General features: G+C 44.5%; 1 protein-coding gene and 1 pseudogene across 4 annotated transcripts in view; one reads left to right on the top strand and one right to left on the bottom strand.

Moving 5' to 3' along the window:
* The first annotated feature begins 193 nt into the window (after positions 1-193).
* Positions 194-27,043, top strand: part of OXNAD1 (oxidoreductase NAD binding domain containing 1) — a 46,927-nt gene continuing 20,077 nt past the window's right edge. Inside the window, exons 1-5 of one of the 4 annotated variants that reach the window (XM_069088431.1) lie at positions 222-329; positions 1,972-2,049; positions 11,029-11,181; positions 11,461-11,524; positions 23,300-23,406. In XM_069088431.1, the coding sequence (XP_068944532.1) occupies positions 11,066-11,181; positions 11,461-11,524; positions 23,300-23,406 (287 nt within the window). In that variant the 5' untranslated portion in view covers positions 222-329; positions 1,972-2,049; positions 11,029-11,065. Of the gene's footprint in view, positions 330-351; positions 1,291-1,971; positions 2,050-11,028; positions 11,182-11,460; positions 11,525-21,024; positions 21,631-23,299; positions 23,407-27,043 lie in introns of those variants that run through there. The other 3 variants (XM_069088430.1, XM_069088432.1, XM_069088433.1) reach the window with 3 other exon arrangements.
* Positions 5,625-6,213, bottom strand: LOC138161447 (deoxyuridine 5'-triphosphate nucleotidohydrolase pseudogene; annotated as a pseudogene).

Genomic DNA, 27,043 nt, shown 5'->3' on the forward strand with positions numbered 1-27,043 from the left:
AGCCAATGGGCGCGGCGAGAGTCCCGGAAATGAGTGTAGGCATCTGGGCGGAGGTCACCATGGAGACTGTTTGGGACTGAGAAGGAAGCACGAGGTAGGAAGTCCCGCCCTGGCAATCAGGCCATTCGTTCGCTGCAACTTGCTCCGCCCTTTGGCGGATCTAACCAATAGGATTTCGGTATCTGTAGACGACGCCCAGCGTATTGCACGTGCCGGAGAACTTCCGCCGGCTTTTACACCCCTGGCTCGGGGGAGACGGAAGCAGCTTGGTGGAGGCGTGGAAGAAGGATGTGGCCGTAATCTTGCCTCTGCCTCAACTTACCCCGAACGTAAGTCAAGAGTCCCGGGATGATGGGCGGCGCCTCACGGGCCCCCAGGCGGTCTCCGGTCCTGGCGACGCCGGACCTCCTCCAGCCTTCTAGCGGCTTACTCCCTCCCCGAGGGACAAAAACGCCTCCCTTCGGTCCCCTGGCGACCCCGGAGGCGAAGCCGGTGACCTTGGGCTCGGGTTTCCTCGTTCTGTGAGTCCCTGACGCGAGCACGAGCTCCGGACCCTGGGCGCCCCCTGTGGCCTTCCCGTGGTGGAAACATCCATCCTCGTGTGCGCGCTCACACCTGGGCTTCATTCAGATTGGGCACCTGCTCCTGCATGCTGCGGGGACTCCTAGATGACTGTGGGGCTGCGGGGACTCCCAGACCACTCTGGGGACCCCAGATTACTGTGGGGCTGCGGGGACTCGGACCCCAGATTACTGTGGTCCAGCGGAGACTCCCAGATGACCGCGGGCAGCGCGGCCTCGGGGTTACCTAGCCGTCCTCCTGCTCAGTGGCCTCGGGGTCCAGGGCTGACCTTTACCCCACTTCTGCCAGGCCAGCCTCCCGCTCGTCCTTCCTGCACCCCAGGCGGCTGTGGGCGGTGCCGCCCTAGCCCCGAGTGTAGACTTTGGGCACCAGCCGTTCGCACATCCCTCAGGTGGCATCCAGCTTCTTGTGTAACTTGGGACGTGTGGCTGGGACCCGCATCTCCGGGAGTCCAGCCGGGGCTGCTGGCTCTCCCTCTGAGTGGCCAGCCGTGCCCCCCTTATTCTGGGGCAGCGCATCCTTCCCCTTCGGGGGTAAAACGAAACTTGAGCCAGACCCAGAGTTTGCCACCCACCCAAAGCCTTCAGATTTCAGAGCTGTCCTGAGGCTGGGTAGGATCTTTATTCCTCTGAGGGAAAAGAACCGTTTACAATAAGACAAAGTTAATTTTTGGATTTTGAGATAAGTAGCCTTTCCAGTGAGCAAAAGGTAATTTAAATTTGGTGGGATCTTAGCATTTTCTTTGGTTGCAAAATGCTAAAATATTGAACTAGGGGTTTTAACACTACAACTATGCATGAGCAAAGGCTCAGCTCTTCATTCTGATAACCAGGAAAATGTGGTCAAGCAAAAATATTTGAGCATAAGTAGGCCATGATTTACTTATGAGTAGTGAGTTGTGGTGGGGAGTGGGGGTGTTGTCTATAAAGTTGTAGAGCATGGTCTAGTGGGAAAAGCAATGGGTTTGGAAGTCAGAAGCCCTGGGTTCAAGCCCCTGTTTCCACCTTATCTTTCTGACATTGGGCAAATCACCTAACATCTTGGGGCCTCGGTTTTTACATCTATAAAATGAGGAGGTTGAGCAAGATTCCTTGCAACTTGAATCCTACAGCCCATTTTTTGAAGCATTTATAGGAATCTGCAAAATAGTACTAAACAGTTCCAGATCGTTAGTTGGAATTCGGTGTTACTTTGATTAACACTACAGTTAATTCACTGGTATAAACCTAGCTTATACTTAGAATATTCCTAATGTCTAACATCACTCGATGTTTCAAGCTTACTGGTACATATGTTTTGTTCTTGCTTGTAAATCAGCATCTTTTTGATCAATTCATGAATACTCTTTGAGTTAAAACCTCAGTAGTTAATTTTATAACTGTGGCATAGGGGATGCAGGGCTGGCCTTGAAGTCAGAAAGACCCGGGTTGGAGTCCTGCATCTGCCATATAAGCTGTAAGACCATGGGTAAGTAACTTCATACCTCAATATCACTGGCCTGTGCTCTAAGACACATTTCACAGTAGTTGCTCACCTGTATCAATGATAGGTTGACCTTGTTATCAGGAAGGTGATGCCATGACTTGCACGTGAATTGGATTTAAGTGAGGGAGGGGGCTATGCAAAGGCTCCCTTGGCCAGATGTAGATCAGGACAGTTGGAGGTGGCCTTGATGAGTGATAGGGAGTTTTCACGTTAAGAATGGTTTAATCACTTGACCGATCAAACAGTACAATTCCAGAGGACTCATGATGGCCGACCATGTTATCTGCTTCCTGATAGAAAGGTGAACTTTAAAATGGAGAAGACATCACATTTTCAGACCCAACCAAAGTTTTACTTGACTGTGCATATTTGTTAAAAGGATTTTGTTTTTTTCTTTTTCTCTATGGGGGAGAAGGAGAGGTAGGTTTAAAGAAGAAGAGGATTGGGAATGGGGTTTCTTTTTTTTTTTTTTTAAAGCAATCAGGGTTAAGTAACTTGCTCAAGGTTACACGGCCAGTTATTTCTGGGTGTGGTGCTGCGTATCTGAGCCCAGATTTGATCCCCAGGTCATCCCGGAGCCAGCCGGTGCTCTTACTTACTGAGCCACTTGGCTGCTCCAGGGAATAGAGAAGAGGGCAATCAAAGCGTTTCTTTTTTTCCCCACTTAATAGTATCTTATTTTTTTCCAGTTCCATTTAAAGATAGTTTTCAGTATTCACTATTTTAAGATTTTGAGTTCCAGATTTTTCTTCCTCCCCCTTCCCCAAGACAGCAGGCAATCTGATACAGGTTGTGCATGTACAATCATATTAATCATATTTCCATATTAGTAATGTTGTGAAAGAATAATCAGAGCAAAAGGAGGAAAACAATGAGGAAGTAAAAAACAAAAAAAGAATGAAAATAGTAGAAGCATTTCTTAAAGCGCATAGAACATAGCCAAAGAAATGCCAAAAGGAATCACAGAAAAGCTGGAAGCTTTGAAAAGCAAAAAGAAAAGCAAACTGCGTAATAAAGATTTGCAATGACATGTACGATCTTTTTTGTTCCCCTATTTATATTAGAAATGTCTATTTGGTGTTCAGAATGTTTCTTTTAAATCCCTGGTCTAGATTCCCTCCCCACAATAATTTCACTTATTATTTGTATTGTTCCTATTTTTCTTTAATAGTAAATTGGAGTCATTTCCATTCAATTCAGGAAGAACACCTTATGTGTATAAAACATTGCCCACATGCTAGAGTTAGAAAAATGAAACAGTCCCTGCTCTGAACAAACTTAGTTGTAATGGGAGGACACAGTATGTATACAAATAAACAGAAAGTAATTTGAGAAGGGAATTAGCACTAATGATTAAGGTGATTCAGAGAATAAATGAATGAAATAGTATTAAGTGTTTGCTCTGTGGCAAGCACTTGGAAATTCAGATAGCAATTGCTAGACAGTCACTGCTCACATATTTAAAGACACCGTATAAAAATCTAGCCACAGTGTGGATGCCAAAGGCCAGAAATCCTAAGGGTTCAAAGTATAGAGGCAGGATTGCTGGTGAGGCCTGAAGGGCCTGTGGACCAAGTTGGTGGCTCCCACCTCATCTAAGTCATGAATAGTCAGGCAGCTCCCTTGAGTTCTGATAAGCTGTAATCTGACTGACTGAGAAAGGGAGGAAGGGTTTCCCCCAGGGGATGTGGGGGTGGGTGGGGGTGGGGGTCAAGGAAGAAATCTTCCCACTGGGCCATCTTGAATGAATTCTTGGATGGGGAGGAACCTTTTAGGAAGAACAGGTCTGTTGGGAAAGCAGTATGTTTCTTAAATTAAGGATTGTTTTGAAAAAATCCTGGAGTTTGTAAATGACACCATAATATTAAAGGGCAGCTATTACAGTTTTCAAAAGAAGGCAGAGATAGCAATCTTTGAACTTGACTTCTATTCCTGGTCAAAAAAAAATTTTTTTTAGGTTTCCACTAACAAGTTTTTATTTTTATTCCCCTCCACCCTTGCTGCCAATTGAAAATCTTGGCAAGACTCTAAAACACATGAACAGGTCTTTCTAGACTAACCTAATTTATTTATTTTGCTTTTTGGAGGGGGGAAGGCAGGACAGTTGGGGTTAAGTTACTTGCCCAAGGTCACAGGGCTAGTAAGTGTCTGAGGCCAGATTTGAACTCAGGTCCTCCTGACTCCAGGGTCAGTGTTCTGTTCTCTGCCACTGCCTAATTTACTTTTTTTGTCAAGGTTTCTTAACCTGTTAGATAAAGAAAGTGCTGTGTATACAGTTTACCTAGATGTTACCAAAGCATCTGATAAAATTTCTCTTGCCTTTCTTGTGGACTAGGTGGAGAAATGGAGGACAGACTATAGGTGCCTTCAGGCTTGGTGAATGACCAGATCACAAGAGTTCATCAGACCCTTACTTATTAGATGGTCTCTTGGGTAGAGATCTGTCGTGGAATAACCCAGGCAGTGGGTCTGCCATTTGTCATTTTCCTGTATGACTTGGATAAAGGTATAGATATCATGCTTACATTGGCAGAGGACACAAACCTTAGAGGGATAGTTAAATTGTATCACAGAGTAAGGCTCCACCAAAGTCTCAGCAATCTCAGCATTGGGCCTGGATTGCTGTAATGGAAAGAGCCAGAGAACCTTGTTTTCAGCCCCGGATCTGCCATTTTTTACTTGAGTTGGCCTTGAGCAGGTCACTTTGCTAGTCAGCCTGTGAAAAGGGGAACGTATCAGAGCATAGCTTTAGAGCTGGAGGGAGTGTTGGAGAACATCGTTCCAGCACCTTTATTTACATCAGAGAAAACTGAGGCACAGAGAGGTTAAGCAGCTTGTTGAGGGTCCCACAGCTAATCGCTAAGTGTGGATCTGGAGACTAGCCTTCCTCACTCCCACATCCATAATCTCTAACTCTGAATCTGTGTTCTTAGGGTGAAGTTTAAGAGGTGACTGTACATTCTTACATTTGGGTTAAAACAGTCCATTTCAGAAGTACAAGATGTGTAGGTAGCAGATCATTTGAAGAAGATCTGGGCCTTTAGCAGACTACAGACTTGGCCCACAAGGAAGCAGACTCCACCCAATGTCTAGGTCAGGGAGGTGCTGGTCCTGCTGTCCTCTGCCCTCTCCCAGACCACATTTTAGTCAGGAGGGTCACGGGCATCAAGGTCTTGCCACCTGAGAACTGATTGAAGGGGCTGGAGTTAGGGTTTGGACACAGTGACTGCTGGAGGGATTTGATGTGAAAGAGGGAGAAGCTCAGAATTAGCACTAGGAACAAGAGGGAAAGGTCCCCAGTAATTAGTGCTCTCAGAAGTGACTCCCCTCTACCAGATGTCTCCCAACAAAGCTGGAGGCCCCCCTCGTTGCATGGTGGAGGGCTGCCTTGGACTAGAGGGCACCCAAGAGCCCTTTTTTTGTTGTTGTTGTTTTATATATATTTATAAATCTGCATCAAATGGTGGCCTTTTCTAGCGTGGGGTGAGAAAGGATAGAGGAAGACAGTAGGGAACTTAAAATGTAACAAAAAAAATTAAGTAAAAAATCCACAAACATAAGTGGAAATTCTTTTATTAACTGTTTTAAGGGAAAAGCTGCTATAGCTACTCTTTATATAATTTTAGTTCTGACCAGTCAAACCAAAACCCCCGGCTCCACATTCAGTGTCATCTAGGCCTTGGACTTCTTCAAGTTCTAGATAAAAAACCTGTTCACAAATCAACTGCGCAATTCGGTCACCTTTTTTCACTTCAAATGTTTCTTTGCCAAAGTTAAATAGCGCAACACCAACATTTCCTCTATAATCTTCATCTATGACACCAGCTCCCACATCTATAAAATGTTTTGCAGCCAAGCCAGAACGTGGAGCAACTCTACCATAACATCCAGGAGGAAGAGAGATCTGAATATCTGTTTTCACAATGGCTTTCTCCATGGCTGGTATTGTATAATCATAGGCGCTGTACATGTCATAGCCCGCAGCCTGCACCGACCCCTTGGAGGGAGGCATGGCGTGCTCCGAGAGCCAGGTGAAGCGGAGGCGCACAGGGCTCCCCTCCTTATGCTGCGCAAGTTGGACCGCTTGCTGGGGGAGATGACAGTGGGGGTAGCTTTGGAGCAGGGCATGACTGAAGAGAGAGAACAGGAGAGATGCACGCTGCCAGGCAAATCAATCACTCCCCAAGAGCCCTTTTAACTGTTTAGATTCTGTGATCAAAGATGGGTGTTGAGATCAGGGGACCCCATAGTCCTTTGACCAGAGCACAGCCTGTCTGAAAGGGTATCATGTGCAGCAGTTTTGGAGAGGGAACTCTGGGACCCGGGACCCTCAGAGCCTTTCCTGCTACTCTGAAGCAGACCTGATTTATGAAGATGATTTTGACAGCTAGCTAGAGGAGAGATTGTAAACCAGCAAGCCAGTTAGGAAACTGCAACAGCCCAGGGGGCTAACGTATTACCTCTGGCAGCAGGAAGGTCTAGGCCTGCCTCCTTATTCTACAGGTGAGGAAACTGAGGCCCAAGGAAGTTAAGTGACTTGTTCCAGGTCACACAAAGCCAGAATTGGAACCCAGGTCCTCTGGCACCAGAGCCCCCCTGGCCACTAAGGCTGGTCTTACAAAGTGCTTTACAAATATTACCTCATTTCACCCTCATAACCACTCTGGGAGGCAGCTGGTGCCTTGCCCAGGGTCACATAGCTGCTAAACATCTAGGGAAATAATGTTAAATTAGATATAAATTAAATAATTAAAATGAATTATGAGGTGGTTGATGAGAGCAGATACACGCAGCTAGCATCCTATTAAATGAATAAAATGATCATTTTTTAACATTTTTGGAAAGTTTGAGATGTATTGCACATCTGTAGTCTGCTAAGTGTTAGCATACCTGTGCCCAAAGATTCTTCATGTTAATAAAAATTACATGTTCTAAACAATCGAATAGAAGCTTTGGAAAACTAAACTTAAACAAAAAAGCAGACAATTTGGGGAACCCATGTTATTTTCCAGTAGGTGGCGCTGTGGTTAACAGGAGTTGTAACAAAACAACAGTTTTAGAGTAAAAAAAGCAAAGCAGCTTTAAAAAAAATGAACATTTCTTTGTTTCCCATTGAGTTGAGTAGAACATTCATCAGCTTAATCACCGCATGATGTCCCATTGTATTGATAATTAATATTGAGTAGAACAGTATTTTGACTTTTCACTATTTGTATAGCACTTCTCTCATCCTGGCCTGACTTTTTGTCTCCGGGAAATGAATGGAGTGAAGAGAATTCAGGGCCCAGAAAACTGGAAGAACAAAGCAAAAGCTTGGGAGAAGGGGTGGGTGGGGCAGAGGCTGGGAGAAAGGGGAGGGGGTTACAGCAAACCATGAAAATTAATCAGGAGAGTTATCATGATGCTGTACTGGTGGGGGAACACTTGGGTTTGTTTGTTTTTTTTAGATGGGGTGTTCTTCCCTACAAGGAAACAGTTTGGGGTGGAGAAAGATGCAGTTGTTCCTTACATATCATGGTGGCCCCATGATTTGGAAATGTGTGTAAAATTTTTTGGCTTTGCATTCATACCAAAGAAGTTTGAATTTTTTCTTTTTCTTCCATGAGGTTTTTATTGTAAAATTTGGGTTGGTGTTATACAATCCTATATGTACATTTTATATTTTATGCCTTTAAAGCTTCTTCTAAGCTTTTTCTGTTTTCGTTTGTGTTCTGACCTTCCTGTGTCATCTGTGGCTTCTGCAAAACTCCCTCCAGAATTCCCATGTAATTTTTTATGCCAACCCATAATAATATCAAAACCACAATGAGGAAAGTCGTGATGTGGAAGGGATAAGTGTAGAGAGATAGATGGACTGATGCATGTGTGTGTGCACACACACGCCTTGCACATACATATAAAATAGGGAGAGGAAATGTGGTTTTACTGGTGCAGGAAACTGCCAGCCAAGGTGGATGTTTTCAGCTTACCAGTCACAGCCAGTGAGTTTCATTGGCAAGACTTGAAGCCAGATCTTCAGCTTCCAAGGCTGTCTTTATGTCAACAATGTTACTCTTAGGAGTACTTTTTAAAGTTGTTCTCACTGTGCATTTTAGGGCTCTTCCTCCAGTCCATTCTGGGTTTGTTTTAGAGTCCTTTAGCTCCATTGGCCTGTCCTAAGTACTATGTGCATAAGTAATTGCCTGCCCCACTGCATGCACTAGTTTGGGCCCTAGGCATTTTTCATGAGACAGCCTGCTGTGAGTAGAACCTGGGATCTGGAAACCTGGGTTTAAATCTCACCCCAGACACCAGCTGTGACCATGGTTAGGCCCCTCTGAGAGCCTCAGATATTCCATGGTGGTAAAAGGGGGAAGTCATATTTTGCATCATCTGCCTTTGGGAGGATAATGAGCCCTTCCACTGATGTTAAGGCATTGCAAAGAGAGTTGTTGTCCATTCAGCTTTTTTAACTAAAGTAAGAGGACTTCCAGCCCCTAGAGCCGCCCCACCCCCACCTCTGTATCCTCCATGTGCCTTCTTATGGACATGTGGCAGCCCATTGAGGGCAGGGCTTTTTCTGCATAAGCCCAGCACTTAGCAGCATCCAGTACCTAGTCATTGCTTAATAAAAATGGCACACTGATTGATCGATTTTTTTTTCCAGGTCTGGATTGTTGGGTCAGTCTCTTTTGAAGAGGGTCACAGAATCATAAATTTATAGTTGGAAAAGAACTTAGATTTCATCTAGTTCCATCCCCTCATTTTACTGATGGGGAAACTGAGGCCAAAGGAGATTGTTATGTGCCTCAGCTAATGTCATATAGATAGTAAATGGAAGGAATTTGACATCTAGAACTAGAGTGTAAATTTCATTGGATCCTCATCTTGTAGGCCTTATTGAAATTCAAGCATTTAAAGTTTTAAAATCTCATAGATTTAAAAATTAATTTGAACCATTTCTTTCATGTAAATGCTAGTTTGTTATTTCTGGCTTTTTAATTTTAAAAATGTTTCAGTAATTTGTAAGGTGAAAAGTAATCATATTTTCATAATTTACTAAAAGAAAAAGGAATATGTTTCTTAATTATTTCACATATTAACATCAGTCACAAGAAACAGATTCTTGTGTCTAAATGCACATTTCTAAAGTAGATGACTTTTCTAGCAAGATTATATATTGAACGAGTAAAATACATGAAGTGGGAATGTAAATGTTCACCTATTGTTCGTGTTTTTATTAATAGTAAGCACAATACATTGATTTTCTATTCTCCCAGAAAGTTAAACTGGCTTTCTGAAAAGCTTTTCAAGATTTTTCTGGAGGACTTAGACTAGGCGTTTCATTTATTCTTTAGATTGCAAGAGGCAAAGATGGCGAGTAGTTCCCAGTCAGGTGTAGGCAGAGAGAGATTCGAGCCTCTTTAGCAGGCCCTGTACCTCCTGGATGGCCACCCCTGCTTCCTAGACTAGAGCTTCCTCTGCTTTAGAAGAAGACTTGGCAAAGGGCTAGGGATTGAGGAGGCCACCTGATGTTTTCATGCAGTTTCATGCAATATTGGGATAGGGCTTAGAAGAAAAAAACCCTAAAATAAACTTTTTCCCACAAAGTTTTGCCATGGAAACTATCCTGACTCTGGAATTAGAGTCCCTGGATTCAGATCCTCTCTATGCCACTTACTTTGTGACCTTGGGCAAGTCTCTTTAACTTTGGAAGTCTCAGGTGATCCCTGAGGGCCCTTCCCCTCGGAGGTCCTCAGATTCAGAGAATGGAATGGGTCCAAGCTCATTCTCCAGCCGCCTCCTAGACATCTCCAACTAACTGGCTGTCCCATGACTCCTCACCCAACTCATGGTTTTTGCCTCTTTTGGATTTCCTGTTATTCTTCAGGGCCCTCCCTCCCCCAGCCCACCATTCACACTGTTGCCTAGGCCTATTGGCCTCCCCTCTGTAGCATCTCTCAGCTATGCCCTTCTCTGACACTGCGGCATCCCCGGGCCAGGTCCTCCCTCGGTGCCTCATGTCTGTACTATTGGGGCCGCTGCGGTGTGTGTGTTGGGGGAAAGGGGGCTGCCTCCAGTAGCTCCCCCTCTAGCCCTTCCTCCATGTGGCTCACAGCACTCCTTATTCCATTGAGGACAGACTATAAATTCTTCTGTCGGCTTGACAAGTCCCTAGTCATTTGGCGCCTCGTTGCAGGTCCCCCCTTTCCTGCCCCTGCACCTTCGTTCTGCCCAGCTCTTGTACCTCTGGTGCCCCCCCTCACTTCCACCGCATCAGATCTTTGGCTGTTTCAAGATGCATCTCGGGCATCACTTTGCACAGGAGGCCTTTCTTTATCTTCCTACATCATCAGACAGCTAGCTCAGTTGGGGTCAGGAAGGCCAGACTTTAAAACTTTCCTCAGGCAAATAGTAGTTTTGGTACCTTAATCTCTTTCAGTCTCAAGTTTCCTTACCTGTCATATGAGTCTAGTACCTACCTTATAGGGTTGTTATAAGAACAAAATCATACATGCAAAGTGCTTTGTAAATCTTAAATCCTAAAAATGTTAGCCATTATTGTTATAAATTCCTCCAGAGCAGGGGTTGTCTTTAATTTTTTTGTTTTTGTCTCTCCAGTGCCGAGCACAGTCCCTGGCATGTAGTGGGAACTCCTACATGCTTGTTAATTAACTTTCTGACAGAGGTTCTTAACCTTTTGGTGTGTCCTGGACCCTTCCCTCTGCCTTCTGGTGAAACCTATGGATCCCTTTATGTTGTTTTTAAATCCATAAAAGCATTTAGGATTCCAGAGGAAGCCAGTTATATCCACTTAGAGTTATCAGAGTGTGGTGGTGGTGTTTTTTAAGTTCCTAACCCTCCTTTGTCCATAGGACTGAATGTCTAAGAAGCTCTCATTTCTGTGGTGATAAGTGCTCAGGGCCCACTGCCAGCAGAATAACCTGCCTCTGCCTCCTTGCTTCTTTTTTTAAAATTTAGGCTTTCCGGAGTGTTCTGGCCTCTGCCCGGCTCTACCATGGCTCGTGCTTTTGTCATGTCCCCCTTATTGAGAGGCTCTGCTGGAATGTTCTGCCCTCAGGCTGCATTGTCACCACGGAGGCCCAAAGGCTGGCGTCACTTCACCGGGAGCTGGTACGTCCTGTGTGCTCCATGACAGTGGAGGCTGGTGAGACTTCTTTTGTTTGGTGGCCTGGCCCAGTAGCCTCCTCAGCTTGTCCAGAGCAGTCACCCCTCGGGTGCGATGAGCTGAAGATGACTGCTGCTCTTCGGGCTGGTATACTGGTCATTTCTTAAGAGTCTCCCTGTTCCCGGTCTCTTTCCAAATGGCCTTGCCATGCATGTTAACTTGATTTGTTGCTTCTCCGAAGGGCAGGCATAGTGAACTTCTGATTTTGCTTCTTATTAAATTAGCACAATGAAATCCCAGAAGAAGAGCGATCACTTGGAGAGGACGGCAGAATTCTTTCGAGACAAGGTCAGTACCTGTATGTTGTGCTCTGGCTGTTCTGTCTTCTTCTCCAGGGAGGTATGGAGAAGTCTCGTATGGTGCTGGTGTTGCCTTTCCGGATGAGTCTGCATAATGATAACTCATATTTGGGTCGCTCTTTGATTTACAGAGCACTTCCCTTGAAACAGCCCTATGGAGAAGAACAGGTATTATGACCTTTGGTTTACAGATGAAACGGGGTTCAGACAATCTATACATAGGACCATTGACCCAGAGCTGCAAGGGGACCCTGGCTGGCAGTCCAGCTTCCCACATTTTGCAGATGGCGACCTGCCCAGGTCACCCAGGGAGGTAGCATTGGAAGTTCGGTGCCGTTACAAGCCTGGAAAACCTTGCAGGCAGGGCTTGTTGACCTTGTGGGTTCAGGTCACGGGCACGTGCTCGCCTCCTGCCAGAGGCAGGCTGGTGTGGTGAGATAGCCCTCCTCCAGGGGCTAGCATGCCACATGGGAACTGTCATGGGGCTGCGGATGAGCTCGGACAGAGTAAGAATCTGAAGTGAGAGGATTTGTCACCAGCCTTGGCCTTAAAATCCTTGTTCTCCCTCCTGCTCTAGAACAACTTCTCATTCCAGCCTGTGAGAAAGCAAAGCAGAAGATCTTTTCCCTTGTCCCAAGTGCAGACTTCCCACCATATTCAGACAGACCCTAGAAAGCTTTTCTGCTCTGTGAAGGGCTTTCACGGCATGGGAAGGACACTCACCCTTTCCCTCTGTGAGTAGCCCCATTTTCCTTGAATATCTAAAATGGAATGTTGGATCTGGTTAACCGTTTTCCATGGGTCGTGGTTTTCTTCTGTCCATACTGTTAGACAGTATTGATATTTTTAAATAAAGTTTTCATTAGTTTTTTTTAAAACTTATCACATACTAAATTTTGTTATTCTATATAATGGGGGAGGAACACCAAGTTTGTTGTAGTCGTAGTCATAGTAAGAGATCACATCCCTCTGCCCATCCCCACGCACATGTATGTAGTGCTCTGCTTGTCAGACTGTTTGCCTCATTCCCCGGCCCTAAGTCCAGTGCTCTTTCCATTGCCTGTCACCATCGTACATCAAAGGATTTGTGTGTCTGTGCGAGTCACAGAGGGGACTTTTGAGTTGCCAGTTTGCATTGGTAGAGGGAGTGTGCTCACCAGGGAGCTCCTCCACTGATAAAATCATGGGTCCAGCCCAGATCATGCAGTGGAAGGAACTATGGGAAGAGATCTGAAAACTCTTGTAATATAGAGTGGGGAAGGATTATAGAAAACCCCTCTTTCTAACCCGTCCTCCAGTCCATACTTCAACCCCCCTTTTCAGATGAGAAGACTGAGGCCCAGGCCCTGCAGGAGTAACTCTCCGGAGATCACCCAGTGATGAAAGCAAGGCTGTCTGGCCTCTTGGCTGCCATGCCTCTCAACCACTCCCTGTGTCAGGTCCCCTGTTGCTGTTCCTTTCTGAAAAGAGGACAGTTTGAAAGGGGAATCGCTTTTCAATCTAATTCTGCTCTTAGAAAGTGGCTTTGGGACTAAAATTTTATGTTTTCGATTAGCCTTAAGCCATAGTTTTCTTGGGAAATTTGAATTACATTAGCTCAGCTGCTCCAGATTCATATGACATGGGAACATACACCTTTCATTCTGGCTTTTTAAAATCTGTTTTTTAAAAATCTGCAAAGTATTTTTGTCCTGTTCAACCCAAAATTGCTGAATCAGCAAAGCTGAGATTTGTTAGCTCTCTTTGAAGGCCGACAATCTTGCCAATTATGAGGAAAATTAGTTTAATGTGATGGCATGAACTTTTTTTTTTTAATGTTTTAAGTTACACTTTTTTTCTTTTAATGCTGGTTCAATTAGAATTTTCAGTGAATACTTTTCAGACTTGAAAAAGGCCCCTTGACTGTGCTGTTAATTAGGTGGTCAGGGGTTGGGGGGGGGTGCTAAACTATATCTCAAGCTTAAGGAAAGTTAGTTCAGACTCTTAATAGTACAATTCAAAAAGTTTTGAGAATCAGAGTATCCAGAAGTTAGGACATTATAGGATTAAGTTTCCTCCTCCAAGGCCATTTTAAGAAAAATTGGCCTGGCTGAAAGCTGAGTCTTTCAACCTTCTTCCCCCAGTGTTCCAGAAAGGCCTACTATGTACAGACACACAGTGTGCTAGGGCAGGGGAAAAGTTTAGCTAAAACGTAATCCCTGTCCTCAGGGAGCTTAGATTGTGGTAGAATGATGTAGTGGCGTGTCAGTCGTCACAATGCACAGCTCAACTTTCTACTGACATCAGAGAAGGAACAGAAGAGTTGGTTAGGACTGGGGCCAGGCGAGGAAGCCTTTCAGAGCCAGTTTATATTTGAAGCTAATGAAGAGCTGGTCGTTCTCCTATGTGTGGATTGTAAACAGCTCTGGGAGGTTGTGACCATGCACACTTGTAGAGGTCAGTCTGGGGCCTATTGAGTGAAGGTTACGTGGGCTCCCTGGACTGCATCACAGTGCGAACATATCGAGATGGAGGAGGGAGAGAAAGGCTCTGTGGAGACTTAGAGATTAGCTTAAAAACGCATGGGATGTGTACTTTAGGAGTTGATTTATATTCTGTTATTTGTGCCCAGCATCTAAAATGTATGCTTTTATGGGAAAATAGAGCTTTGGAACTGACATTTGCCTGCTTATGTTTTCATACTGAAAGTACTTTTTATAGTCCAAATAACAGAAAGGTTGTGATAACCTAAATATCTCGAGGAGATTATGAATCAAAGGGAGGAAATGAAATATTCTTATGAATTAAGAATTATTTAAGCAAGAAAAATATTTCACTGGGAGATTAGGCAAGGTTCTTGGCAGAAAAGGGGCCAGAGGGAGCACCCTCTGTCCTGAGGAGTTGGAGGGTCCTCTTGTAGCGTAGGCCCATCACTTAGCAGGGCAGGCTCCAAGAAGGTGTTAGTGATTGGCCCCAAATCACAGGGGTACAATTATTGGAGGGTCACATGCAAGGAAACATTCATTTATAAAGCAGGTTGCATGTTTAGGGCTTGGATGAATGACTAGACAAATTGTATGCAAGTCCATATTAAGTGTCGTTATCTCATCTTACAGCAAAGATTGAAAAAATAATCATAAAACCTAAGCTACAAAGGCTCAGGGAATTTGTGTTGAATGTCATATTTACTGTTCAGCTCTGATCTTATCATCAGGAATGCTTGAAAGTCGTCTTCATTAAATGTCCATGTTTTTTCCTGAAGAATTATACAGGGAATTTTTCTGGGAAGGTTGTAATCCTGGTTCCTTTGCCTTCTGGAGTATCGTATTCCAGCCATCTGTTCCTTTAATGTGGGAGCTGACCCATTCTGTTTTTTTAAGGTGTTATTTTCCTGCATTACATTTTTGTGCCTCTTTTACCAGGCTATTAATTCTCTCTTCATAATTTTTTCACTCTCATTTCTTTTCCCAGTTTTTCCTCTACCATTCTTACTTGATTTTTAAAATCATTCTTTGGGTCTTTATAATGAGAGTTGAAGATCTTCCCCACCCATGCCTGTTAATAGGCCTCTCATGGAGCCCAACAAGAGAAGCTTGATTAGGAGAGGCTTGTTTTTCTGGAAGACCCACAGCAGTGGGTCACAAGGGTTGTGATGCCCTCTGACCTGGAAGGATATATATTCTCCAAGATTAGCATTTTGCTTTGGGGCTTTCTTATGGGAAGAGTGTTCAAGTGATTTGGCCAGATGAGACTATGTGTGTGTGTATGTAATGGTCAGATGGTTGGATCTGTCTGTTCACTTGTGACATTTTGTATTATTTGGTCAGATGGTCAGAAGCCGTGTCTGTTGGTCTTTATACTATTATTTCTGTTTGCGTTTTCTCTGAAGTTCAGGGTGCTGACACTGCCCCCTGAACTAAGTGAATTTTATTTGTATGTGTGTGCGTGTGCACACGTGTGCTCATGTGTGTATATATGTAATTAAAGTAAGTTTGCTGACCCCTTTAAAGTTGTCTTTCTTTAGAAAAGCAGATCAAAGAACTTGTGCTAGCAGCCATCCTGGGCATGCTAGGGTGCTTGCTGTTACAGTCTTCCAGAAATTCTTGTTGGGCTTCTATCCAATTCACTTTTTTTTTTCTTAGAGGATTTGCTTATAACTGTTTTGACATTGTTTTCTCCTGAGTTTGTCTCCGTCAGCCCTATCATCATCATAGTTTTTTATGTGTTGAGTTCTTTATTGTTGTTTGCTCATTTTTTCAGCTCATTTCTTCACTTTGACCTCTGTGTTAAAGTTGGGCTCTGCTCACCTAGGGGTGGGGAGGCACTGTCCCAGGCTTCAGGCTTTTCCATGCTACTGTTTTCAAAGATAGTTCTGGGGGCCTGCACATTTTTGGTGCTTCCGAAGTGGGCGTGATCTGGGGAGAAGTGTAGTTACTGCTTTTCTGGTCTGTGCTCTGATCTTTACCCAGGAAGGGCCCATGCTCCCTTGGGCTTGCAATCAGCACTGCTCTTCATGGCCCCTGTACCCTTGGGACCACAAGAGCTCCTCTCCACCCTGGGCCTTTGACCCAGAGGTAGAGATGCCAGCCAACGTCCAGTGCTAGCCCAGGGGTTCCCTGTAATCCCTTTCTGACCAGTTGTTCAACCCCCTCGCCATCTCTGGTCTGGGAGCTCCCAAAGTACTGCTGCTGCTGCTGCCACCTCCAAGACCATGGCATGGCTGGTACGGCTGACATCATCAGTGCTGCCACCACTGATGCCACCGCCTGTGTTCTGGGCTAGCCCCCACCTGATCTCACGGACCACTGCTGCCGACCTCCCAAGTTGTCTTGGGCTTCGATCTGAGGGGAAAGTTAGGAGCTCTTAGCTGGCTGCCCCCCATCTCAGGGGCTTTGGCTGATTTAGATGGCCTCCCTGTGGCCTTTTCTCAGGCTTCATTCTGCTTGACTTCTTGACAGCTTCCCCCCACCCCGTTCCTTCCTTCTCCTCCCCCCTCCCCCAAACTCTTCCTGCTTTGACTTCTGTGACACTTTCCCAGTTTCCTCTTCTGAATGACCTGCCTCCCCCACTGAGTGTGGGTGTCCCCCAGGGCTCTGTCCTGGACGCTCCATGAATTCAGTTGTTTCTCTGGAGAGAAAACTTCTAAATCCACACGTCCATCTTAATGTGTCTCCTGAACTCTGAATTACCAGCTGCTTGCTAGATGTCCCATTGCCATCTCAGACTTAGCACATACAGAGTGAAATTCGTATCTTTCCTCCCATCTCTCCTCCACACTAATCAATCTTTGTTGGATTGGAGCTATATGAGACAGCACTGACCCTCGAGTCAGGAAAGCCTGAGTTCAGGGACTGCTGTGTGACCTTAGGCAAGTCACTTCTACCTCAGTCTCCTCTTCTGTAAAATGAGGGTAATGGTACCTACCTCGAGGGTTTTGAGGATCAAATGAGACAGTATTTGTAAAAGCCTTCTCAAACAAAATGCCACGTAAATGCTACCAATTGTTATTGTGCTTGGCTTTTGTTCGCTCTTCAGGCTTAGGTCCAGTCAGATCTAGGCCCCTAACATCTCTCCTGTCTGTGTCTTCTCTTCTTACACAGCCTCTACCAAAGGCCCACACGCCTGTCCCTGGGATTCCTCCAGTGGCATCCTGACTGTCCTCCCACCTGCTTCTGTACTGATGTTACTAATGTCTGACCATCCCCCTTCCCTCCTCTCCCAAGTCTTCAGGGTCTTCCTGTGACACTGGAGATCCTCCACAGCTTGGCACCCAGAGGTATTCCCGTCCATAGAGCCCCATCTCCTCTGCCCTCACATGTCTGCCTCCAAGCCTGGCACAGGCCAGCAGAACTTCCCGGGCCCCCTCAGTTCTCAATTCTGGAATCCTTTTATATCTGCCCAATGGAATGTAAGCACTAGGAAGGCAAGGACTATTGGGGGTCCTTTTCCTTTGTACTCTCAGGGACTAGCACATAGCTAAGCACTTAATAATGTTGGTTGAATTGAATTGTGAACAGGTATGAGCCACATCAGTGAATGTGAGCTATATCTAAGTGCGTGCTACGTGTCAGATAGCCGTGTGCTGTCAGCTTTGGAGCTGACCATGCCAAAGAAGGCGATCTCTGCTCACGGTGAGCTCAGTTACCAGCGAGCTCTTGGCGTGGTGTTTAAACTCCCTGGGCCTCACTTCATCTCGAGTGAGGGCGTTAGGCTAGATCCTCTAAAGAATCTTCCAGCTCCTTTATTCTAGTGATAATTATATATTTTAATTATTATTTAATTACACATTTTAAGTTTATTATTAGGTTTGTCAAAACCTAAGACTGTCAACAGATGATGCTTTGGCTAACTCAGAAAATCCCATCATCTGAAAGTCATGTTTTTTCCCCACTTCAGGTCATGCATAAATATTTTTGGGAGGAATCAAAAATTATTGCTGCAGCCTTTGAATAGGTCATATACACTGATGGCAAGGTACCTTTCATGGCCTTCTAAGCCATCATTTGCCTTCATTGTAGTAAAAGGCCTGAGCCCCTGAAAAAGATAAAGTCGTGATTCTGAGAGGGTTTCTACGTCACACAAGATCACTAGGTGTTTCTCTAGGTGACTATATTACTTGTATAAAAATCATATTTTAAATTTCTCATGATCCTATTCCCATTGTTAGATTTATTTTCCTACAGTAGCATTGCATTAAAAAATTATTTGTATTCCTGTTTGGGTTTTTTTGCCTGTGATTTTAAGCTGGGGAAATAACGGGAGGGAGGGGAGAAAGTATATTCCCTGTACCAAGACCCATTTCCCAGTCAGAGCCTCACATCAGTAGTTAGTAACTTCAAAACCATCTGTGTTTATTCAGTAGAATTATATATGTGTATATATATATATATATATTTAAATGCTGATACTATTAAAGCTTTAATGAGTATGTATACTCACATAAGTTGGCACAATCATTGTTTTACTGGACAGTAGAAGTGTCTAAATGTTAATTCATGGAGAAATTCCTTTCCTGCCATGTGTGTTAAGTTACAGCGTGTCTGGTTAAAGCCTCAGTTTCTAAATCTTTTGATCATTAAGCATGAAAGTAAGCCCAAACATCAGAATTGGAGTTGTTTCTGTCATCAAAAATGTTTGCTTTTCCAAACAAAACAAAGAAATAATAGCACATAAGAAGGCTTAGATTATAGAGCATTTTAGGAAAAATTGGAAAAGAATTCCCATATTTACTTGCTTAATAATTAGAAGAAGCATGGCCAGGCAGATTATGTCACCAAGCCCAGCCCTTGGTTCTTGGTACATCACAAACATGGTTGTACTTCAGGAGGAGGCCTCTGCCTGGTCATTCAGTGCATGGTAGGGTGTTTCCTGTCCCTTTTCTTGGTCTCCTGTTCCAACCTACAGCAGCAGGCCAAAGGCTACAGTAAGCCATGTGATCCCTTGGAGAATGTTTGGTCATCCCCAGCTCCCACAATCAAATGAAAAGTTGATGGTTGCATAGTACTTAGATGGCTTTTTCTTCAAAATTGCTGTAGTACATATTGGGATTTTAGCAAAATGCTATTTCACGTCAAAGAGTTCTTAGGAATTGTAGCGAATTTGCACAGTGAATTTTTATTTGTATGTGGAGAGATCTTTCTTTTATACCGTGGACTATACTTTGATTTCCCTTGCTACGCAAGTGCCTGTGCTGTGTAGGCTTAGAATTTCTTATCTTTAAACTTTGAAATAATGTTGACAGATAGAAGTTAAGCATTTTAAAATGAAATAGCACATGTGCCAGGTCTATTTTTTAAGGTTACTATTACTGAAAATTAGTGGTATCAGTATTAATAAAGTAAGCATTTTCTTCCAGGGGAGAGGAATTACATTGTGGAAGTTCCTGTGATGCTTTTCATTTGCTCTCTTTGTGTTTGGATTTTTAAAAATCAAATATGCTGGAAATAAGAGAAAATTCGTATTCCTCAGAATAACAACTTAGACAAGTATTTCTCCCCCTTCCTATTCCCCGAGTTGTCAAATATTCATAATAACCCAATTTTCTTTACTCTTAAAAAAACTAGGGAGACCTTCCATTTCTGCCACTTCGTCTTATTCTGGGAACTAACTTTCAAGTTTTTACTGAAGTTTTCATTCAACATAAATATGTCAATCACTTCCTTTCTATAAAGCACCATATATTGGTAAGCAGACAGCTAAACAGAGTGTATGTGGCCCTTCCTCTGGGAACTTGTCATCTAGTCAGGTAGTGAGGGGGAAGTAACAAGCATGTAGTAAATGCCTCCTGGACAGCAGCCTAAGTACTTTACAAATATCTGCCCATTTGAACCTCCCAACAACTCTAGGTGGTACATACTAGCATTCTCCCCATTTTACAGTTGAGGCAACTAAGTCCGAAAGAGATTAGGGGATTTGCCCAAGGTCACACAGCTAGACTCTGTGTGAGGCTAGATTTGGACTTAGGTTCTGGTCTCCCTGACCTGACCTCCACAACCCCCATCGCTGTGTGCTCTGCCCACCCCCCACAGCTACTGGAGTGGGATTTTAAGCAAATTAATCTTGTGACTTGAATGAGGAGGAGATTGTCCTCATAGATAAAGGGCTGGTAAGATTTGCATTAGCAAATTTAACTATGATAAAATCGAGTTACCCACCCAGTGAGGGTGGGAACCATGAGAATGGAGAAGGAGAGGACTTGCCAAGTCTCTGCAGCCCTCGACTTTGAGGGGTGAAGAAGAGGGGAAACAAAGTCAGCTTTGATGCTTTGGGTGTGGGTGACCAGGCTGAGTTTTTAGTTGTGTTAAGTGTCAAGTTCCAGAAATACACAGGAGTGGAAAAGGCCAGCAGGAAGTTGGGAGTTTGGCACTGGAGGTCAGGTGAAAAGGCCAAGGTTGAGAAGGTAGTTTCGGGAGTTATTGGCATAAGCCAAATTGTAAAGTGATGCCCACGGGACGTTCAGGGGTAGGAAGAAGCACCAGAGGAAAGGCCGCAACATGCGTTCTCGCGTTACCAGTGTGAGAGGTTTCTGAGGTCTAGATGGAGAAAGCCATTTCCATGGTGGGAGGTACTAAGGAAGAGGAGGATGGGGGCGGGGAGGATGGGCCAAGGGTAAAGCTGCTTTGTGAGCTGTGGACATTGTCTGGTCCACCATTGATAATTGTGTGGCATAATGTCAAATTGCCAGCTTAAAAGCGCATTTTGGAACTCTGTAAGTTAAGAACTGTCTGTACCTGCATTAAGCTACCTTTGATGGGGCACAGGCTCTGGGAACCCCCTTGAATTCTCCTTGAATCTTTCCACTTGCCTGAGGCCATAAGCCTTTCATGACAACTAGACCCAAATCTCTTTTACTCAACCTAGCCTGGCCCTCCATTGTCCAGCTGCTCCCCACCCTCCCAAAATATCTATGGTAAAATCTGTTACCCTTAGACTAGCCTAGCCCATCTCCTAGTAGCCTTCACCTATTATCCACCCTTAATCTCTCATTACTAGAGTCTGGCCTCATCTGACTCCTCCTGAAGACCCTCCCCAAACCCCTCCTCTAGACTCCTCCCACAGTCTTTCTGTATATAAGCTCCATTCTTGCCTCCTTGAAGGAGTGCAGAATTTTATAGGGCATAGCATAGACTTGCCCTGTGTCAGATTATTCTGCCTGCTTGAATACAAGCATCACAAATACCTAGGCTCCTTAAGAGTCTACCCATTGTGGCGAACCTTTAATAAACTTTGCTTTACTTTGGCTGAGAGAAGACTTGAGTCGAATTCATTTGGCAGGATCCAGCGTGTTGGTATTTTGGGGTCTTACACCCCAAACCTTAAACCTCAACATTTTATGGTTCCCTGATCCTGGAAAACACTGTTAATCTTAAGTTCTTCTCCAGCCAGGACTGGAAGGTATGTAAACCTCCACCTATTCCCTTCTTGCTCTCCAAGTACCTTAGAGGTGCTTTTTGGGCCTGATCTCTCAGGTCTCATTAGGTTAGACCGCTAAGAGGCTGTCTCCTACTCAGCCTGACACTTTCAGATTCTCCATCCAGTTTGGTTATGTTGGAGGACATGGACATGGACACAGCTTCTGAAGAATGGAGGACAAGGACAGATGCCCCATCTGGAAGTGTAAGCCAGATTTTTTCAATTCTCTTGGCACTAGGGAATTGGGAAAACTTCAGGTACCTTTTTGTGGTGGTTTTTTTTTGTCTTGTTTGTTTTTCGAGGCTTACTCCCAGATCTTCCCTTAATTTCCCAAAAGTTCGCCTCAATATGTGGCCTGTTTGGGGGACTTTAAAAGATAATATTCTCTTGCAGTTAGAATTATACTGTTGCCAGGAGGGAAGATGGATAGAAGTAGCCTTTGTTGAACTCACTCTCACTCACACTCTTTCACTCTCTCACAACAGGGTTCTCAGGAAAGATTGTGGGAGGGCTCTAGGTGTGGTCTAGCGGAGGAGTCAGATGAGGTCCGACTGGAGTAATAAGAGATTAAGAGTGGGAAATAGCGGGAAGCTACCTGGAGATGGGCTAGTTGAAGGAGAACCGATGCCCTGCCCTGGATAGTTTGGAGGATCTAGAGTGGGGGCGGGGGGAGCCATAGAGGGCCGGCCTAGGTTAAGAGTAAAAGAGATTTGGGGGGCGGCCAGGTAGCACAGCAAGTAAGAGCATCGGTGTCAGGATGACCTGGGGATCTAATCCCGGGTTAAGACACTCAGCACCACACCCAGAAATAACTGGCCATGTAACCTTGAGCAAGTTACTTAACCCCGATTGCTCAAAAAAAAAAAAAAGATTTGGGCCTCCTTATAATGAAAGGTTTATGGCCTTGGGCAAGTGGGGAGGTTCCAGGAGAGTTCTAGGGGGTTCCCAGAGCCTGTACCCCATCACCTTTTGTCTCGGTTGACTGTAGAAATAGATTTTAATGGCCTGAAGGATTTTATATCCTTCTAGTAAGTGAACAGTTCATTCTTCATAGAACGAACAAGGGGAAGAGGCAATTGGGCCAGGCAAGCACAAACAGATAAATACTTAGGGACTACATTATGGCAGTCATCCAGTATTTCTAGGATTGTCACATAAAAGAGAGATTAGGCCTCTGTGGGCAGAGTCAGAAGTAATGGGTAAAAACTGCCAAGAAGCCTTTGGGCTCCAAGTAAAGCCAAACTTCCTGATGGTAAGAGGGGAAGGGGCTGTCCTGGGAGGGCTGGAGTCCCCATCCCCTGTCTGTTTGAGATCTTCAAGGCAAGGCTGTGTCACAGCTGAGTACATGACTGAGGCACTGACTGGACCCAGATGATTGTTGGTTCTAGGGCCAAAGTGGAGTGACGTAAACTTTACCTTCACCTCCTTTGCTAGAAGTGTTAGAGGACAGTCCAATCCAGTCACTCACCAGCGAGATGATTGGCACCTCCTTAGTGCCCTGTGAGACCTGCGGAGACCAAGTGTCTCTCTAAGTGCTGGGATTTTAAAAAATCAGTCCTGGGCGTCAGACATATATTGGTTAGAATTTCAAAGTTTAGTGGTTATTGGGTGTTAGGAGGGCAAAGCCCAATATCAAAATCAGATTAAACTAGTCCGATAGTTTGCTTCCCATAAAGACTTTCTGGATTTTCTTTGTAGACAAATTGTGTGGCCATCTTTCTTTGGGTTTGCTCCTGTAGAATTATCTTGGAGAAGCAGTCGCACTGATTTTCTAAATTGACATCCCATGTGGTGTTCTGCCCACAGAAGTTAGGGGGAGTTTTTGTATGTGGCTTGTCAATATAACAATCACAGTACATTTTTCCTGTTTTAGATTGTGTCTCCCGCTAAAGTGTGTGGGCTTATTGATGAATCTGAAACTGTCCGGAGGCTCCGTTTGCTGGTCGCCAATAAAGATTTTACTTTCAAGGCTGGCCAGTGGTAAGTCTTTGTACTTTGTTCACACAGTGCATGGAGGAGCAGGTCCCCATAATTGCTCCTGCGTGGAATACTTTTTGTGGGAGGAGGGGACCCAGACCTTTGACTTTGTTACAGTAGGGAGCCACCCCATGAGGTGTGTAGGGCCGAGTGGGCTCCTGCCTGAGATAGGCCTGACAATGGGAGCTTTCAGCCTCTTGACTCATGTAGAGGATGAACATGTGAGGAGTTTACCTGTTTAAGTTTCAATTAAAGATTAGTCTGGTCAACTCATGTGGTTATGGGTAGTTGACTGTAAGACAGTTCTGCAAGTAGGATCTGAGGCTGGGAGGAGTGAATGAGTCTGTCTTTTTAAAATTAATTTTTAAAGTGAACAAGCATTTCACTTCACCCTCCTCACCCCCCAGGGCCTTCCTTCCTCCATTGTTGTTGTTCAGTCATTTCAGTTACATCTAACTCTTCATGACCCCGTTTGGGGTTTTCTTGGCAAAGATCCTAGAGTGGTTTGCTATTTTCTTTTCCAGCTCACTTTACAGAAGAGGAAACTGAGGCAAAAAGACCCTTAAAGCAAGCAAGTTAGCTACCAGCTTTCTCTGCATAGGCATCAGCTCCAAAAGAGCTGCTGGCAGAATTCAGGACAGTCATTCAATCTGGTTGAAAGCAGTGTGTCACTGGGCAGGGGTCTGTACTCAGAAGTTAGTGATCTTCACACTCAAGTGGACAAGATTACAATCAACTGCATGCAGCAGACTGTAGCTCCCATGGCAAACAACAGACACTCCGAGGGATTTTCCTCTCTCTGGTCTCTTAATTTTGTCTGGTTTAGATTTTAAGAGTATACTTCCTATCATCAGTGCCTCCCAGTTCATCTGGACACAGAAGGAGCAAATCATCAGTGTGTCTCCATTGGACTCCACAGATGTCCTAGAGATAATCGGGACACTGATGGCCTTTCTATCCAGGTATCTGTCCCACCTTTCCTGGAAAGGGCCCCATGCGGGTCGATCTGGAAATGGAGCTGTTTGGATTTTCATAGACTCCTGAGCTCTGGGCTATTTTTACAGTGAGGGTGGCCACTTTTAAAAATTGTGTTGATTTTTAAACTCTTTTGGGCTTGTCAACCTCGATTGGATTTCACAGGCATCTCTTGGCTAATTTTGGCATCGTCCATCTGAAAATAAGTTTTTTTGGAATTGGGGCTGTGAGAATAGTAGGAGTTAGCACTCATTTTAAATAGTTTGCCTTTGAATTTAGAACTAGAAAACAAGATGCTGATTGCAATAATTTGCGTTTCTGAAGCAATTTACTGTAATCTTTGCACATGTTCAGTGATACATATTAAATTCTTGGTGGCTGGGGGTGGGGGGAAAGAGTATATTTACCCTTCAAGAATTGTTCAACAGTTATTACACTGTGAAGAGTAGAAGCTTTAATTATAATGACTCTCTTTGCATTTTTCCCTTCCGTGGCACTGTTCAATCCTGAAGTCTGCTTGACATGGCAGCCGTGCCTCAACGGCCTCACTCAGACCCTCTGCCAGCCAGATCGCTTTTCCTAAGTAAAAACACCACTCACATGTTGCTTTCAGTGATGTCACGGTCAAGCTGTTTGTCTTTGAAATGATAAACATTGATGGAGTCTATCTGAGCAGAAAACAGGCTATCACCTCACTGCTGTTGTACAGAAATAAAATCCCATTTATATTCTCAATCAAAGTAGAATTAGCTAGGGGGTACTTGTAAAGGTGTTGACATGTATCATCGGGCTTTGATACACTCACATACTTGTATAAGTGAACTTCTGGGAGAGAAATATGAATTAACAATGAATCTGGCCATTTTGTTGACAATTATGCGCCGTCTCCATTGACCATCAACATTTATGATACATATATTTTTTAGAAGCAAAGAACTCTTCTTTTTTTTCCCATTCACCATTTATGGTGGGATTATAAATTAAAAGTTTTGGGTTTTTTTAATCCCCTTTAAAGTCATTTCCTTTAGGCATCTTTTTGTGGTGATCCTGCCATTGTCAAAATATTTGGAGAACTTTTCATAATCATTACTTTGGTCTTGTGGCGTTGTGGCCATGTCTTTCTTTGGACTCTAAACTATGATGCCCACTCATCTTATTCAGCATCTGTGGCTTGGAACAAGTTTGACCATTTCCAAACATCTAATGTCAGTCTAGAAACTGAGGATCTGCTGTTTCCAATGATATTTGAAAGAATGTGCTGTACATTCATAAGCTTTGAAAGGCAGCTGCCTGAGGGAAGCTCCCCAAGGGCAGCGATGGCCTTTGGATAAGTTTTGCTTTCTTAGAGTACTGGCCTTGATGGAAATAAGACCTAGGGATAGAGGGGAACCCCCAGACCACCAAGCAGTTGACTTGGGGTGCTTAGAGGTAGGATTTTCAGAGTCAGACCTCATCATGTTCTGATTTTAATCATTCAAAAGACCCACCTAGATAGATACCTTGAGATGACTTGAGTCTGCATCAGTCCACAAGAGTGCAGGGTTCAAGTCCTCTGGAAGTATATGAAAAATGTGTGCATCACCTGTGCTGCAAGGTGAACATGTTTAGGGGCAAAGGAAGAAGAGATGGAGGGCTGTAGGAAAGGTGGCCAGAGGGGAGAGGGAGGCCCAGCATCAGCTTGGCCTTGGAGCTCGATGCCAGTAGGGGAGACGTTCAGAAAAGAAGTTTCTAATGTAGAGATGAGACTGAGTTGAGACAGGACCCAAGGCCTGGCCCTGCTTCAGACACCGTGTGATCACAGACAGGTCACTTAACCTTCTTTAGCCACAGAACCATTGAAATCCTCTCTGCCTGCCTCCAGGAGGTTCCTTCAGGCTTTTTAAATCCCAGAACCTTCACTATGTATGTAAAAGATATGGAAAAGACCATCTAAATGCAGACTCTTGTTCCTGATTTTTAGAGAAGGCGATCTCCTTGGGGTGCACAGGAGACTGGGAGCCCCTGCCACTCTGTTTGCTCTCTTTTGTCATGGTAGAGTCTGGCCACTGAGTGAAGGAGGGGCTGGGTGTGGGCTGTGCAGTAAGAAGCTGATGATATTCCTGATAGAAGTAATGAGGACCTGAAGAAGGTTAAAGTTAGGTGTGGGTGCTAGAGAAGGCAGAGTTGGACAGTCCTTTTGCAAAGATGGTGGTGGTGTCAGCAGGAAGTGCAGTCTGAGGGCCGGAGATGTCCAGCAGAGTTAGAAATGGAGGCCTGTGGTATCAGGGCCACGGCCCCTGCCAAGGGCACGTGCAGATGCCAGAAGTGACCCAGTGGGCAAGGGCATCATTTACTTGGTGATTTTGGGCCTTCGTTTGTCATTTCAGTGCTGATAGCAGCAGCCATTGATTAGGCACTCACTGTTGAGGGAATTACATGCCATGGGCCAGATGAAGCAGCTGAACTCGGAATGTTGAATATTCTTTAACTCCTCTACCTTTAACATTTCAGTTATACCCCACAGGAGGTGGGGCAAATTCCTGACAAGAGTGAGGATATTACTGTGGCCTTGGGCAGCCCTCTATTCCTGCTTTACAAAGTGCTTTCACCTGTCTTTTTTTTTTTTTTTTTTTTTAAACTGGGTTAAGTAAATTGCTCAAGGTTACATGGCCAGTTATTTCTGGGT

The sequence above is a fragment of the Petaurus breviceps genome, unplaced genomic scaffold (assembly GCF_028583685.1).
Source record: "Petaurus breviceps papuanus isolate PSGF00001 unplaced genomic scaffold, PetGlider_PUasm1.0 185, whole genome shotgun sequence".
Taxonomy (NCBI): Eukaryota; Metazoa; Chordata; class Mammalia; order Diprotodontia; family Petauridae; genus Petaurus; species Petaurus breviceps.